Source organism: Macrotis lagotis, chromosome 1 (assembly GCF_037893015.1).
Source record: "Macrotis lagotis isolate mMagLag1 chromosome 1, bilby.v1.9.chrom.fasta, whole genome shotgun sequence".
Lineage (NCBI taxonomy): Eukaryota > Metazoa > Chordata > Mammalia > Peramelemorphia > Peramelidae > Macrotis > Macrotis lagotis.
In genome coordinates, this window is record NC_133658.1 from 507,992,976 (window position 1) to 508,010,393 (window position 17,418).

Genomic DNA, 17,418 nt, shown 5'->3' on the forward strand with positions numbered 1-17,418 from the left:
GTATGCATATTTTTGTTGCCCTTTGGGCATAGTTGCAGACTGCTCTTCAGAAAGGTTGGATGAGTTCACAGCTCCACCAACAATGTATTAGTGTCCCAGATTTCCCACATCCCTTCCAATATCGATCATTGTCCTTTCTGTTCATATTTGACCAATCTGAGAGGTATGAGGTGGTATCTCAGAGATGCCTTAATTTGCATTTCTATAATAAGTAATGATTTCAAGCAATTTTTCATATGATTATGAATTATTTTGATTTCCTCAGCTGTAAATTGCCTTTGCATATCCTTTGACCCTTTGTCAATTGGGGAATGGCTTTTTTTTTTGAAAATTTGGCTCAGTTCGTTGTATATTTTAGAAATGAGTCCTTTTGTCAGAAATATTAGTTGCAAAAATTGTTTCCCAATTTGCTGCATTTCTTTTGATCTTGGTTACAGTGGTTTTGTCTGTGCAAAGGCTATTTAATTTAATATAATCAAAATTATCTATTTAGTTTTGAATGATGTACTCTATCTCTTCCTTGGTCATAAACTGCTTCCCTTTCCATACATCTGACAGGCAAACTATTGTGTAGGATTTTTATGAAAGTGTTCTATGTGAATGAAAACCTGAACTAAGAAATTAAGATAGGTAAAATAAGCACTACTGTGAAATATTTCATATTGATCTTTTTTTAAAATGATTTATTTTCATAGGTATTGAGGGGAGTGATGATGAAGCCTTAGTAACGGGGGAACAGGATGAAGAGCTAAGTCGATGGGAACAAGAACAGATAAGAAAAGGAATTAACATACCTCAGGCAAGTCCTTAAAATTAAATTTAGAGATTTCTTGGGTATTTCTTAGTTATCAGTTATTCAAAATCATTAGTTGTTTTAAAAGTTATAATGAGTATTTGTCATGTACTTTCAGCCTTATTACATAAAACTATTAATTGTGTCAAGTAAGAGATTATGAGGAAAATTCTATTAATAATATTATGAAAAAAAGAATATTGAAATTCAAATAGTTCTAATTCTTCATCTGAATCTGCCAGCCAATAAGTGAGTTTTTAGTAAAATCACACTTCACCAATTGAAAAACAGTTATTGAAATTTTAGAAGTGTCTACACTGTACTTTGCTTTTTTGATTCAGAAAAGAGATTTTCTGTTTGTTCAGATAAAATTGTTGGTTAGGGATAATGCTCACTTCTGTTATTCTAACACCTACTCAAAGAAAAAAAGAATTAATTAACCTTGTAGAAAACTATAGAATACCTAACAGAAGGTAATACAAAGTTGTTAATTCAAAGTAACAGTGTCCAGAAGAAATAACTTAACTTGAAATAAAAAGACCTGAATTTGAGCTCAAACATTTGAATAACTCTGTGACCTTGGGCAAACGATTAAACCTCTCTCAGCCTCAGTTTCCTCATCTAAAAAAATGGGGTAATAATAATAATATTTGTATTACTTAGCTCACCAGTACTGCATTAAATTGAAAAATACAGTAGTACATGGACAATTATTTAAGTCATTTTCTCTATATATTTTCCTTCCATATAAATATATATTATGAAAGATTTCTGACTTAAGTAATAAATATAAACTATAACTGATATCACTGTTATAGGTAGAGGTGTTCTGGTAAATGTTTTAACAACCAACTTTCTTTGAGGTGGGGAAATATATCTACAACACACTTTTAAGTTTAATTTGCATTGTCAACATTTTCTCTATTTTCTTAAGTCTAGACTATCAACAATAAATCAAACCCTGATCTGTAGCATTGTCTAACTTTGAAAATTTAACATTTGGCTCTCACAAACCAGTTTGAACTGGCTCTTGCCCATCCCTGGTTCTAAGTGTAAGCTACCCTCCTTCCTAGAAGAAAAAGGTAAAAGGACTCAAGTAACCCCTTCCCATTCTCCAGGTTGTTAAATGAAGTGTTCTAAAGAAAGCTGAGGCAGGGTTTGGGGGTGGGGGAGAAAGGAGAGATGAGGAAGAAATTCTCGACTCTTGTCAGGAGATTGGAGAATAGATTTGTCACGCATAAGACGAGGAAGAGGACAGCTATGTGCTTAGTCCCAAAAACCTAGATTTCAGAATATACTGAAGGGAGGGAATTGGATATACTGAGGCAAAAGTAGCTATCTGCCCTAAAAAGAATGAAAGAGCTATAGGAGCCATCAGGTAAGGGTCAGAGGAAGAAGTGGAGAGTAAAGGTTGGCAGTGGTTAGGGAGTCCTTATTCAGAGGGAACTGACAGCTATCAAATCTCTTGTTTTTTTGGGAGCATTTATCCAAGATACAACTGAGCCTCCCAAGAGTCGTCAAAACAGATGATTCACACACATTTTTGGTGATTTACATGGGTACAAATAATATTGCCAGAAGGAAATTAAGAGTATTACCAGATTTTATGAAATCATGGGCAAGAGGACAGAATTATATTTTCCTCAGGAGGCAAGGGATACAGAAGTGAGAAATTGATTTAAAAAATTAATAACTGGCTAAAACAATGGTGACTGAGAATGAAATTTGGATTTCTGGACCACAATTTAAAATACTGGAATGGAGTACACCTAACAAAGACTGGTAAGAATATATTTGCTGGCTGTCTTGCAGATCTAATCAAAAGGACTCTATAAGCTGAGATGAGGGAGAAAACTGCCTATGTATGTCCATCAAGCTAGACACCATAGAGAGTAGCTACAATGAAGGCAGAAGAATAGTAGTCGGGACACCCAGAAGTTCACAGGAGACAAAAATCTAGGAAAGGAGGCAGTACTAAAACTTCACAACTTGAAATGGCTATTCAAATGCCCACAGAATGTAGGCAACAAGCAAGAGGAACTAAAGGTCCTAACAAAAGGTGAATTTAATCTCATAGGCATCACTGAGACTTGGTGAGATGAAATCCATAACTGTAATGTTCAACTGGATGATTGTACTTCATTAAAAAATGAAGCTAGGTTAAAAAGAGGAAGAGAAGAGGAGGGTTAGTATCATGTGTTAAGATGGAATGTTATGAGGAAATTGGGAAGCATGGTGGAAAATTTTCAATGAAATCTTAAAATCATAGATCTAGATCTGGAAGGGACCTCAGAGGCATCTAGTCCAACCCCCTCCTTCGACAGATGAAGAATCCAGGAGGTTTAGTGACTTGTCCAGTGTCACATAATAAGTATTGGAGGCAGGATTTGAATCCAGATCCTCTTGACTCCAGTGCTCTTTCTACTGTATCATGCTGCCTGGGTGAAGATCAATGGAGAGAAAACCAAAAATGTCATTAGAATATATTACAGACCACTTGGGCAGAAAGAGGAAAGAGATAAGGAGATAAGGATAGGAATCATAGTCTTGGCACAGCGACTTGATAGAGGAGTGATAGAAGACTTCATCCAGACTCCACTTGGGGTCTGACAAAAAGCAGAATCTCTCTTGACTTATTGACTTGTCAGAGATATGAGTTCATCCTTCAAAAGATCAAAGAATCAAAAAGGGGAATTCTAAACCAGAACTGTTTCTCAAAGTTAGAGGTTGTTGAGGTGGAAATGGTGGGAACTCAGGGGTGACCAGTTTGTTCTAGAGTTTGGAATAAAGGAAGGGAAGATCAGAGTCCAGAACACTCCCTGGATTATGAGTAAGGAAATGTCTCAGAAAAAAACAGGATCCTCTGGACTAAAATCTGACAAAGGTGTCAACCCACAAGCAATAGGAAATTCAAGAAAAATTTTGAAGACAAAAAAAAATAATTTCAGTTAGGAAAAACAGACCATGTCTGAAGATAGTGATGATGCACAGGGAACTCATTAAACAACTTAGATTTCAAAAGACCAGTACAGAAGATGGAAGCATGAAAAAATAACAGGGTGAATGTGAGAGCCTGGCACAGCCTATGACAAGAGTGCCAGCAGGGCTCTTAGCCAGAAAAGCAGAGTGCAGCATAGAGGGTTTTCCTAGCACTCTATTGGGAGAAAAAAGGATCCAAAGGGGAATAGGGCCTTTGGATGATGATGACTGACAATAGAGAAGGTAGATCTGTTTTATCTGTTTTCTCTGTAAAGGTGAAACTGGAAATAACAGTAAAAACAAGGAACAGGAATTTCCTACTCAAGATAAGTAAAGGAGATAATAAAAAAGCACCTGCCTATCTTTGAAGTCAGGTCATTTGTCACACAGAAACCACATTCTTTGTATACTGGAGTAAACGGCAAGTGTGATTTGCTGAGAGGTTATTGCAAGGTTAGAGAAGAAGCAGTGTCCTGATTTTTATAAAAGGGGAGGAAAATGAGTTTCCAAATTATAGACGAGTCAATTTGATGCTAGGAGACATTTTTGAATGGACAATTAAAGAAATGATTATTGAATATTGAGCAAAGAAAGCAGTGTTAACAAAGTGATAAACTGCTTTATTTCATCAAGGACAGGTTCACCAAATTAAGTGGGGGGGGTGGTTTGGCTGTGATTATTAAACTGATAGATTGGAAGATGTAGATAAATTACTTAGCTTTTAGGAAAGCATTTGATAAAATCTCATTCACGTGGAAAAGTGGATATAGACTAGGTAAGATAATAAAGTTATATGGATTCAAAATAGATTGAATGTCTGGATTCTGGCAATAGTTAATAATTCATTGTCAACTTGACAAAGCCTCCCAAGGATATGTTTGACCCTGGACTGTTTGGCATTTACCATTGACTTGGATACTAACGTAAGTGACTTATCCCTTAGTTATTTAGGACTGAGAGGAATAGCTACAACTGGATTACATTTAGAATCTCAAAAGATAAGGCAGGTTAAAGAAAATAAGATTAAAGTCAATAGGGTTCAAAAAAACTTCAATTTCTGGATTAGGAAAGAATAGTTAAATAGTAGTCTGTCAGAAAATAATCTAAGGGTGTTGGTGGACTAAGCCCCATAATCAGCAGTGTGATGTCAAAAAATGTTACTGCAGTCTTGGAATGTTGGAACACCTTCCAGGAAAAAATGTAGCAAATAACATCCCTATACTCTGCCTCTTGTCAAATCACAGAGTATTTACTGTTTGTTACCTTGTTGTAAAGTGGTTTAAGTATGATACTGGTCAATGAATAGAGCACTGGTGCCTTGGAGTCAGGAGTACCTGGGTTCAAATCTGACCTCAGACACTTAATAATTACCTAGCCGTGTGGTCTTGGGCAAGCCACTTAACCCCATTGCCTTGAAAAATCTAAAAGAAAAAAGAATGATACTGGTAAACTGGAGAGAATTCAGAGGAGGGCATCCAGTATGATGAGGACTGGAATTCATCCTGTCCTGAGGCTAAATTAAAGGAACTGAAGTCATGTGAAGGCCAATAGAAGAAGAAATTTTGAAAGAATATGATAGCTGCCATTAGATTTTTTTTTAAGGACTGCCATTTTGGAAGCTGTGATTACACCTGTTTTGGTCCCAGGAGGTAAACTTAGGAACAACAGATGAATATTGTAGAGACATATTTAGATTAGGAAAGATTTCTAACAATTAGAAGAACTGCCCAAAAATGGAAGGACCTCCCTCAAGAATTTATGAGTTTCCCCTCTTTGGAGGTCTTCAAGCAGGTACTGGTTGACCACTTGTCATATGTTAATAGTTGGGATTCCTTTTGACTGAGGTTTAGCTAAACAACTGCTGGCAACCCTACAATTCTGTCATTAATAGCTGACATTTTTAGGTGACTTGAAGGTTTGCAAAGTGGATATTTCTAGCAACTTTGTAAGGTAGGTTAGTTACAGATGCTATCACTGGATACTTGTAGCATTCTGATTTTGAACATGAGGAAACTGATGCTCACATGTTAAGTGATTAACCCATGATCGCCCAGCTGGTAAAAGACTTTAAGTCCACATCTTTCCTGACTCCAATCCCATGCCCCTTCCTTTGTCCAGTGCTGCCTCCTACCGAGGAGAACAGGATAAATACTTTGCAATATTTTTTTATAAACCATACTGATAAAAATTATCTATGTCTTGAGTAAATCTTTTTGATGACTCTAGATTTTGAAAGACCTTAATTGGTATGCTATGCTAAGAAGAAACTTGTGAAAATTGAAAAGGAATCACAGTGAGGATTGAATTGTAATCTTGACTCTGTCACTATAACCAGTTGTGTGACCTTGAGCAAATAATTTCACTTTTCTAGCCTCATTTTCCTCCTCTATACATGGAGTTGGACTAGATAATTTCTGAGGCCTTTTTCAGCTTTAGTATTCTCTAATAATTCTATCAATTGTTAGGAATTAATTGAAGATGTTACAATGGGGGGGGGATCTCTGTAGGCTCCCTCTCTTTTCCCTGATGGTTTTTGTTTGTTTTTAAAGAAATGCACAACTCTAAGTTAGAATTTTAAATACATGTTAAGTAAAATTGGGGACATTTTCTATTATAAGCATAAATTGACATTTATGTTGTTAATATTTCATGTATCACATGCCTTCTTTTACAGGTTCAAGCGAGTCAGCCTGCTGAAGTGAATATGTACTACCAGAATACTTACCAGACAATGCCTTATGGTTCATCGTATGGCATTCCTTACAGTTATACAGCCTATGGATCATCAGAAGCCAAATCTCAAAAAACAGATAATACAGTCCCTTTCAAAACTCCCAGTAATGAGATGACTCCTGTTACTATTGATTTGGTAAAGAAACAGCTTAAAGACAGGTAGGGCAGATCAACTTCTTAAAGACCTGTCTTCTAGCTTTCTGTTCCCTCAGGCAACATTAGTCTGGGGTAGCAGATGCAGAATATCATCGATGAAGAGCCACTGGCCCATCTTCAAAAACTAAATGGAAGATGACATCATACTCTGTTCTGCTACCTTCTTGGATTACTTCTCTGGAAGCCTGGAAAAATTATAAAAATGTCACCATATGATCTTGTTGAAGACAGATCTGATTTTCTACCTTCTGGACACTGAAAAAGTGTAGTCAAGATTTGGGGGGAAAGGCAAAACAAAGAATGAGAATTTGGTTAACCTGCCAGATATCTTTGAAATGTCCCTAAACTGCTATTTGAAAAGGAAAAAACCCAGTGCAGATGAAAAGTGCATTTAAAAATTTTTCATACTCTAACGTTGGAACTTACTGCATTATATATTGTACTATTGCAAGTGTCCTGACAACTTAAGGTTTTGGATATAAATTTACTATATTTATCCTTTTTTTTTTAATTCCTAAGGTTAGACTCCTTGAAAGAATTGCACAAAGCAAATCGACAGCAACATGAGAAACATCTGCAAAGCCGAGTGGACTCTACCAGGGCTATTGAAAGATTGGAAGGGTCTTCTGGGGGTATTGGTGAACGGTATAAATTTTTGCAAGAAATGCGAGGGTATGTCCAAGACTTGCTTGAGTGTTTCAGTGAAAAGGTAAGAATGCAAAAATATTAATCTCTTTCAATAAATCAAAAGTAGGGAAATCTAGGTTTTCTTAGCGTCTTTCTTATTTTTAAAAAATTGATACTATTGAATTTTGTTTTAGAAATAATGAGAAGTCATGCTGTTTTTATTTTTATCATTTTGTTAATAGTTTTAATAGTACTACCTTTGAGTGTCTTTCCTCATCGAATTTGAAGTATTTTTAGACAGGTTTTGATTTAATCATAGTGTACATAATCGATTGGCGTTCCCTAAAGCATTAGAATTCAGATATGGATATGATGGGATTTCTTTTTAAAGACTAGATGAAGCTTTGTTTATTATAATTCTATACATAATTCCAAATACATATAAAATGACTTAATGATTTTATTTCCTAGTATAGATTTGGTAATTTTTATTTCATTAGTATTCTGCTTTAAATTACAGTATCATCCATTTAGGGGTGGCTAGGTGGTGCAGTGGATAGAGTACCGGCCCTGGAGTCAGGAGTACCTGAGTTCAAATGCGGCCTCAGACACTTAATAATTACCTAGCTGTGTGGCCTTGGGCAAGCCACTTAACCCCATTGCCTTGCAAAAACTAAAAAAAAAAATTATAGCATCATCCATTTCAAGAAGCATTCATTTTGAACTATCATTCTTTTTCAGTTGTCATTTTATTCTAAATGTTTGCTTTTAGAAAAATAGTGTATTGGGCATAGTTTTAGCACTTTGTTTTGTCGCTCATTGATTGCATTTCTGATAATTTTCTCAGAATCTCCTTTCTTTTCAATTGTTCTTTTACTTGATTTTTCTTCTGAATTAGAAATTATGATATAGTTATTTCTTTTCTGAGATTATAATGGAAATTGCAAAATGTATTGCTTCATACATTAGTTGATAAGCACCACACTATATTTTATGGATCTTTCATTCTTAGCTTTAAAAAGATGGTCCTCTTCTTATCCCCACATCCTCCTCCTTTATCCTTTTTCTCCCTTGGAATGAGTGCTTGGCAGAAAATTATATTAAAACATCCTTTAAAAAGAGATTGAGAAAAAGCATTTCCTTTTGTCGTTGTCTATGTGGGTCAGTGTATAATCTGCTATATTGTGGAAACTTGACTTGACGCTTAACATTTAAGTATTTTATTTCCCTGCTATTTAGATATTGTAAAATCTAAAATTAGGGATTAGTAACAGATAGTTTTTAGATCGAATTTGACTTCTTTAATGAGCACTGTTGATCTGTGATTAGACCTAGTCTATGACTTACAGCAGCAGTAGTGTGGTCTTGATTTGATCTTAAGACTTTGTTATGTGTTTGCCTTTTGACTGAATTTCTACATTAGATGTCATGCTTAATATCTGGGATATGTGGTCCCTTGTTAGGGATTTTAGTGATTAGGGGCAATATGTAAAGGAATAGTGGAGGCATAATTGGTCATATATCAAAACTGGAGGTTGGATATAACCATCAAGAAGCATAGCAATGTTTTTCCTACCAATAGAACTGATCTAAACCTGTAATTCATTGTGGGAGCTAGCCTTCTGTGACCCTTACTAGTTATCTTTCATTTTTCACTGAAAATAAGGGATTTTGAATTGGCTCTTGTACAGAAAATTGCATATTTACAGATATTAAGGTAAAGTTCTATTATTTGGGAACATGAACGCCTGAAGAAAATTAACTTGAAGATAACTAAGCTTAGATTATGTGATATTTTTATTTGTAGGACATCTATTCAGTGGATGATAGCATTTTAAGTTACATGTACAAATAATATTCATTTGCATTAATACCATTTGTTTTTTCAAAACTTTCTGCCTAAATTTAATAAATTTGAGTTGAATCAAATTCAGTAATTAAAACAATTAAAGGCATGTAGTTTTGTAAACTACTAAAAGATAGCTTTTCAAAAGAATCCAATTTCTGGGAGTTTCAGGCTTCTTTTAGCTATTTCCCTCCACTTAAATAGGCCCTTTCATCTATTTGTACTAAGTGTTCAATGAATTGTACCAGTTACGGAGTCTGCTATTTGTTTTGCAGAAATTATTCATACTTCATATTGTGTTTAGTATCACAGGTCACACATAAAAAGCATAAGATAAATGGAATTTACATTTATCGGATACCTTACATATATATTGAACTAAAATAGGATTTGATTTTAATTGATCTCTTGTAGGTAGTTTTACTTTTAGCAGTGAATATCATTTAGTTTTTGAATAATTGCATTCATACAATTTTATTATGAAAATGCTTCAAAATTAATGTTGTCATGAGTTGTCTGTCTTGGAACTATTTTTGGAACAGAGTTGGATTATAATCTTGAAGATTCAGATCACTGATGACACTGCAAGGACATTGCTTCAGTGCAAGACTACAAATTTTATTATTCCTCTAAAAGATGAAATTACAACAATATAAAGTTCTAATGTTTCCAGATTTTAAACAAAGCCAGACTCTCTAGCTTTTGTTCTAATTTCTCAGTGTCTTGTTTTTCCTTCTACATCTAGTCATCATCCTGGCTTCCAGTTTAGTAAAAAGATATACTTCTAAATTATTGCTTAGTCTTGGAATTTTGTTTATTTGTTCTTTGAGGTTTGAAGAGGGGAATGTTGTCTAGGCCAAAGTCATTAAATTAAATCTAGTTTCACTTGAGTAGAATTTCACTTTGGTAGAATTTTCTGTGGATTTTGTTAAAAGTCATTCAATACTAGGGAAATTACATATCAAAAACCTATTCAAAAATTTTAAAATACATATTTATATTAATTTCATTAGAGAAAGTCATATTAAGAGTAAAGGATGAATTTTGTAAGTCTTTGCAAAATATAGTTTGTCTTCAGTTTCTTGTGAGCTTAAGCTTATATTGAATATACATAAAATTTTTTTCAAGGAATAGGGTGTTTTTTGTGAAAATATAAGACAAAATTATTGTAATCTCATTTGTAAAAATTGGTTCACATAGATCCCAAGTTATTGAGTTTTAGTTCTAACAACAGTAAGTGAAGATTTGAGGACATATTTATGCCCCATAATTAGGACTTCTTCAAGAATAAAATGACTACATCATTTTCACCTTTCAGTGAACATTTCCTTTTTTTTCCCTTGCAATGGAATCATGTAGATGTGCAAATCCTGTTTAACTGAAATGTTCTTTGTACCTGCTCTTTTTTTTTTTAATTATCCATTTCCAGTTCATTCCATTCAACAAACCGCTTTAATGTTTGGGGCCAGCGTTTTAAGAAAAAAACAAATGTAACACTTAAATACTTTCCATTTGTTCTATCAAGAAACCATCATAAGTTCTGACTTTAAAACGTATTTGTAGTGGTTAGCTTTTTGTAAAATCTTCATGATACTTTTATTTGAAATAATAAGATTATAAAGAAATAAGCATTCACATTTCATTGTATTAAGACTGAATTAATGTGCTTTTTATAAAAGCTTTTGTGCTAAATGAGAATCAGTGATTTTACAAGAAATGTTTTAATAAACTGGAGGCAGAGTTCATTGATTTCATAAACTGATAATTCATGTAAAAATTCACTGTCTTATAATAAAATAAAGGAAATTAATTCTTTGGTGGCAAGAGGTGGAACTTCCTGACTATACTTTTAAGACATTAGTGCCTCATAACAGGAAATCCTGGTTCCTAACAGAGGTTAGTGAAACCTAATGTAGTAATATTACTCTATTTGTTGACAGAGTTGCTTAAAAGTTCAATAAATCACTGAGTTATTTACTGTCTGTAAGTTTTAGGACAGTATTAGGATTATCTTAAATTACTAATTCAGTTGAATTATTTGAATTATTAAAAGAAATATAGATGATACACATATAGCATAATATATTTTTAGCACTGGTCAGTGATAATTGTATAGTTAACTTCTTTGTATTTTTGAGAATCAGATCTTATTGCTGAGAAATTAATGATGCATTTTTTTAAAAATTAAGATATTCCAAATAATCAGTTAGTCAAATTTTATTGGAAAACATATTCAAAAGACTTTTGGAATTGTGAACAGAATTTATGTGTGTACTACAGGAACAGATTAATTTCTTGTATTTTTTAAATTACATTTTTTATTCTGACCATAGTTAGGATACTTTTTCAGAATTCTTGGATTAGTATGGAACCCCCGAATACTTAAGCAGCTAGAATTTGATGTTACGTAGTGTGTTGTATTTTTGCAGGTGCCACTGATTAACGAACTTGAATCAGCAATGCATCAGCTGTACAAACAGCGAGCTTCCCGCCTTGTCCAAAGACGACAAGATGATATTAAAGATGAATCTTCGGAGTTTTCAAGCCATTCAAGTCAGTCCATCTTGAAGGTTTTTATTATTCATTAAACAACCTTGTTTACTTAGTGCAGCTTAATTGAAACATAGATATCTCAGAGTACTTTTTAAAATTTCTTTGCTCTTGTGTCAGGTAGATCTAAAAATAGCATCGTAGAATCAAAATGTATTTTTTAAATTCTGCATCACACAAGAACTCTGAGATTTTCACTATTACTTTTGTCTTGTAATTATTTCTGTCTTTCTCTAGTCATATTTCCTCTTTTCTTCTTTAGAGTTCAGTTAGTATCTCATTCATAATGTTTTAACTAGAAACCATCTTATCTTTTTTTTCCACTTTTTTCACCCTACACATATGTTAAATTGATCTGACAAAGGAAGTTTGAAGACTTCAAGTACTTGATAGAAAAAAAATTTTAAACCACAGGTTTATTTTGTTAAAAGTTTAAATCACATATCAAAACTGCAGCTTTGTAGGATTCAGAGTCTTTATTTAAATGTTTTAGGATAAAGCATTTCTCTGCATAGCTTTTTGTAAAATTGATTTGAAAAATCTAGTAGAGCTATTTACATATTCATTTTTTCTACCCTCATATGGTCTTATTCATTTATCAGTACTTTTCCTTTGGTCAAAATGTAATTTAAAGAAAAAAACAATGTAACTCATTTGAGGGGAAACATAATTGTTAATCTCTGGTGAGGTAGACTGAGCTGAGATTCATATTTCTTACCAGAGAGACATTCACACATATTTGTATGCGAACACATACACAAATGTAGTTGTTGTTGATTCAGTCCAGCCTTCAATTCATCTAATCAAATTCAGCTTTCTTAATTTTAAACCTTTGAGACCTTTTTCTTTTTGCCCATACATTCTTATTTGTTTTTGCTAATCGAATTTTTGCTGGTGTGAAAATCTAATTTCTTTTGCCATTTCTTTTTTCTTTTCTCTTTTTTGTCAGTTTTCTCTGATATCACTAAACATTTTCTGAAAGAAGTGTTTGAATAACAAAATAGGCATGTCCTGTGAAAAGGTTGGAAGAGGCAAAAAAAAAGAAGTGGTAACACAGTAACTTCCTGTGCAAACTAGCCTGAGATAAGAGCCACAAATGACTTTTGAGCTTCTGTTTTGCTATTGTCATTGTTCTGGTGTTTTAGAGATTTTGATTTCTACATCCCACCCTAAATATTTTGCTCTGTACTGAGCTAGATTTCTCTTATCTAAATATTTTGTCATTCAGTAATTAGTAATTTGTTCATGGGAGAGATTTCCATTGCTGCTTGTAATTTGCCTATCAAAATATATTCATACTACTTAAGTGTTGCCTGTAGTATGTGTGGGATGGTATATGATAATTAGACTGAAAATTTTAAAAAAATGAATCAATATTATTAGAAGATTTGAGGAAAAATAATGTGGGAAATGCTATAAATCTGTCTAATACTTCCCAAAGTAGTGTTAACATTCATCAAAAAATTTTAAAGAATTGTCACATAGGTTGCCTGCATAAACTAATTAATACTTTTATATAAACCTTGCACCTCAAAACAAATTGAGGACTAGGAGTAGAGCCAAAAGGATCTTTTGACTCAGATGTTTTCCCAGATATTTTCCCTCTTAAGTCTTTTCATAAAGCCTATAAATGATGATACTTAAACTATTATAATTCTATCTATATTTCGAATCACTTGTTTGTTGAAATTTGTTTTTATGAAATATGATGGTTTGGGTGCCAGGGAGTTTCTTTTTAGTTTTTTGCAAGGCAATGGGGTTAAGTGGCTTGCCCAAGGCCATACAGCTAGGTAATTATTAAGTGTTTGAGGCCGTATTTGAATTCAGGTACTCCTGACTCCAAGTCTGGTGCTCTATCCACTGTACCACCTAGCCGCCCTAGGGGAGTTTCTTAATTGAAATAATTTTACAGAGCTAGTTGAGTCATAGTTGGGGATATTCATATTTAAACCAGCTTATTTATCCTAGTGGATGGGAATAGAGATTGAATCTATTATTTCATCGTTATAGGAAACTCCTCATTATTTATCCTAGTGGATAGGAATAGACTAAATCTATTATTTCATCAATATAGGAAACTCTTTTACTGATGTAGGTCGGTACCTTCTCTGCCACTTTGCATTATTAAGATTTCCTAAAGCATGGAGAGATTAAGTGACTTGCCCCAGAACTTCTCAGAGGCACTCTGATAGATACTCTAAAAAACCTTCCAGACCTATTTTAGACCTTAAAAAAATTTTTTTAACTATTACCTTCTTCAAAAATAGGACATTTTGAGAATGAGTCATATTTTTTTTTGTTCTGTTTTGCTGCTCTTAGTTGTCATGTTTTTGAACAAGCCCTGAAAACTAGAGTTGAGGGGGGGGAGATCTCCACCAGTTTTAATTGGTACCTTTTTATTCATGTTTTGTTTCTTTCCCCCCAAATCTCCTTATTTCTCTCCCTCACACTGCTGTGTCATTTCTTTTCAGACTCATGATTTAGGAATTTGGAAATAGGGGTGGGAAAAGTATAAAAGCAAAAAAGTATTTTGAGATGATCAATGAAGCTAGACTCACTCAGATTCTGAACCTCAGGGTTGAGTATTGCTTCTCTCCTTTATAGTTCCAAAAGATAGTTGTAATTAGGAAATCTAATATTTTTAGTATTGACCAAAATTTAAATAGTAGTCAGACCTCAAAGTTGTTTTCTTCCTGTGTCCTTTGATGTCTTTCTTTGCTGTTTTTTTCATGTTATGAAGCACACAACATTTGAAATCTTGCTTAAGGAAAACATGTTTTCTTTGCTCAGTCAGGCAATTTGGATTTTTTAATTTTTGTGTGTTCATAATAGCATGCACCATTTTCAGTACTTAGAACCTGAAGAAAGATGAAAAGTGTTGTATATGTCTAGGGTTGTTGCATCTTCTAAAAGGGAATTCAGTTGTTCTACTGCTTCCTCTGCCCCCTTTCCCAGGAACACAGAGAATATTCAGGTTTGTTAACTGGATCCAGTCACACTGTAATGAGATTAGAAAGCAGTCTGTCATACTAGTTTGTTCTATGCAAACTCTTTCCCCAGTATTGTTGATAGGAGGCTTTTAATTTTAGTCATTGATGTCTTGCAGATAAAGCTCTGATGGCACCAAATCTTGATTCTTTTGGACGAGACCGAGCCCTGTATCAGGAACATGCAAAGCGTCGGATTGCAGAACGAGAGGCCAGAAGGTAATGCTTTCCCATCTTTGTCATCATTGATTATGAGAAGGACATATTTGTTTTATCTGTTTTGGGGGAACTTGATACTGTTTATGTTTAGGACCCGTCGAAGACAAGCCAGGGAGCAAACCGGCAAAATGGCAGATCACCTCGAAGGTCTTTCTAGTGACGATGAAGAAACATCAACAGATATTACTAATTTCAGTCTGGAAAGAGGTCAGACATTTGCATATTTAATATGAAATTTGGAAATTTTCTCTTTGAGTATAGTGGATGGAGAATTAAACTCAAAGCCAAGAAAGACCTGGGTTCAAATTCAGTTTCTGCCTCATCCTGGCTAGGTAACCTTGTGCAGGTGACTTTACCTCACAGTATTCTAGGTAACTGTAAGACTGAAAGTTTCACAGAAGGTACTGACCTGCACTGGTAGAGGGAGTTTCCTCAGCTTATGTCAGTGAATTCACTGACATGAATTACAATCTTTATCCCTTCCTCTATTGTTTTATTCTTTTGTTTCTTACAACCATGGAAATAGAAACTTTTTTTTAAAATAATGGATTGGATTTTTTTAATTTAAATAGTAAGTTATCAGTTATTTAGTAAGGTGGGGGGAGGGGAGAAATCTTATTTTTGTTTAGGAAGGGCAATGCTAAAGTGTTCTGAACCAAGTCAGAAGAACTCTTAAGACTAGTTCAGATTAAATTAATCCTGCAAAAAAGTCCATGCTTAGCAAAGTATTGTATGATTTAGTGAAACATGAAGAATCCATGGAAAGTGTAGGAATGCTTAAGTAAGGTATTTTGGGGGGGGTTTGGTTTTTTTTTTTGTTTGTTTGTTTTTTAGTTTTTACAAGACAATGGGATTAAATGGCTTCCCCAAGGCCACACAGCTAGGTAGTTATTAAGTGTCTGGGGCTGGATTTGAACTCAGGTCCTCCTGACTCCAGGGCCAGTGCTCTAGCCACTCCCAGCATTCTGTTTTTTTCACTAAAATATTTGCTCCAACTACAGAGGCTTTTTTGTCATGGGCTTAGTGGACTACAGGGTATCCATATGGTTCTTCTTAGAGTGCAGGTAATGGGCTACTGATCCAGACTAGGGTTTGTGGGGGGAAGTGCTGTTAAAATCATTTAAGAGGCTTTTTTTCCCTTCCTCTTCCCTGCTTCCCCCTTTCCAAATTTCTGTGAAAACTTCAGAATCCAAGAGCAAAACTAGAAATCTTAAAACTAGCACTGCTAATTAATGTGAATATTGTCTTATCCTAGCCTATATAAAATCTACAATTCTTTGTACTTCCTTCCCTGGGCTACTTTTCCTGGCCATGAGAATTCCCATATCTTATAAGGAAGTTGCAATTGTCCAAAACCCCTTGAACTACTGGTTTCTTTGGGTAGCAAGAGATATTGTGGGAAGACATTGAGTAAATAAAGTATCACTGCCAAACTAACATAAAAGAATACAATGTTGCCACTGTTTATTATAAAATTCATTGTTATGTTTGATATCTGAAGGAAAGAAATGATGTACACCTAATCTATTTAATTTGAGGGTTGCTGAGGCCAGAACTTCATCACATTGTATTCCACCTGAATAAAAATGTGACCTTTTTTCCTCACAAAGGAAATATTGGGTTAATTGGCATAATTCCTTAAGAATATATAAACATTCCTATCATGCTTATAATTCAACCACTAACTGATTAATTTAATCTTTTTGGGAGGGAACCATTTTATATATATATAGATTGGTGTAACCTCATTAGCCATACTTTTTTATATTCTTTGAAATATTAAATTTTTTAAAAGGTAGTGACAATGACAATTAGTTGGCACAATTTAACCCAAAATTCTGAGCCATCTTGAGGATCTTAGTGTTTTTCTATCGATTGCTGGAATAAGAGGTACACTATCCTTTAGTCATTTCTCATTGCTCATCCTTGACTTTTCTTTTTATGTGGTACCTCCCTCTTTTCCTAGACACTTGCTGTTCCTTGGATTTTTCTGAACTTCTTTCTAATTCTCTTTTCTTTATTTTTAAAATAAATGAGCTTAGACCAATAACCTATTATCCAGATCCATAAATCCTCTGATCATGCCAGGGCTCTATTGTCAACTCTCTTCTCTCTATGTAAGTAATTTATCAGCTCTGATGCATTCAACTTTTATCATCATTGTGCTAATGACTTCCAAATCTACATACACAGCTCTCATATTTCTCCTGAGTTCCAATTTTACATTTCCAAATATCTGCTGAGCATTTTCATTTGCATCTCTAATTCTACAAGTCCAACATGGAACTCATCTCCCCCCCCCACTCTACTCTTTTCTTAACTTAGCTATTTCTATCAATGCCACAATTCTCCCCCCCCCCCCAGTTTTATCACCTGTAAAACATCTCATCCCCATCCAGTCATTTGCTACATTCTAATAATTCTACCTCCGAAATATCTCTAATATCTGTCCATTCCTTTCTTTTCATTCACACAACCCACCACTCTAGGAAGTTCAGGCCCTCATCACCTTTCACAAAGACTTTTGC

The 17,418-nt window shown here is 34.2% G+C and overlaps 1 protein-coding gene across 2 annotated transcripts in view; it reads left to right on the forward strand.

Annotated features, from left to right (window-relative positions):
* The window catches only part of PAXBP1 (PAX3 and PAX7 binding protein 1), a 39,839-nt gene that overhangs the window by 11,987 nt on the left and 10,434 nt on the right, over positions 1–17,418 (forward strand). Inside the window, exons 5-10 of one of the 2 annotated variants that reach the window (XM_074214091.1) lie at positions 696–799; positions 6,447–6,664; positions 7,181–7,370; positions 11,546–11,687; positions 14,791–14,890; positions 14,982–15,097. In XM_074214091.1, the coding sequence (XP_074070192.1) occupies positions 696–799; positions 6,447–6,664; positions 7,181–7,370; positions 11,546–11,687; positions 14,791–14,890; positions 14,982–15,097 (870 nt within the window). The remainder of the gene's footprint in view (positions 1–695; positions 800–6,446; positions 6,665–7,180; positions 7,371–11,545; positions 11,688–14,790; positions 14,891–14,981; positions 15,098–17,418) is intronic. The other variant, XM_074214092.1, reaches the window with a different exon arrangement.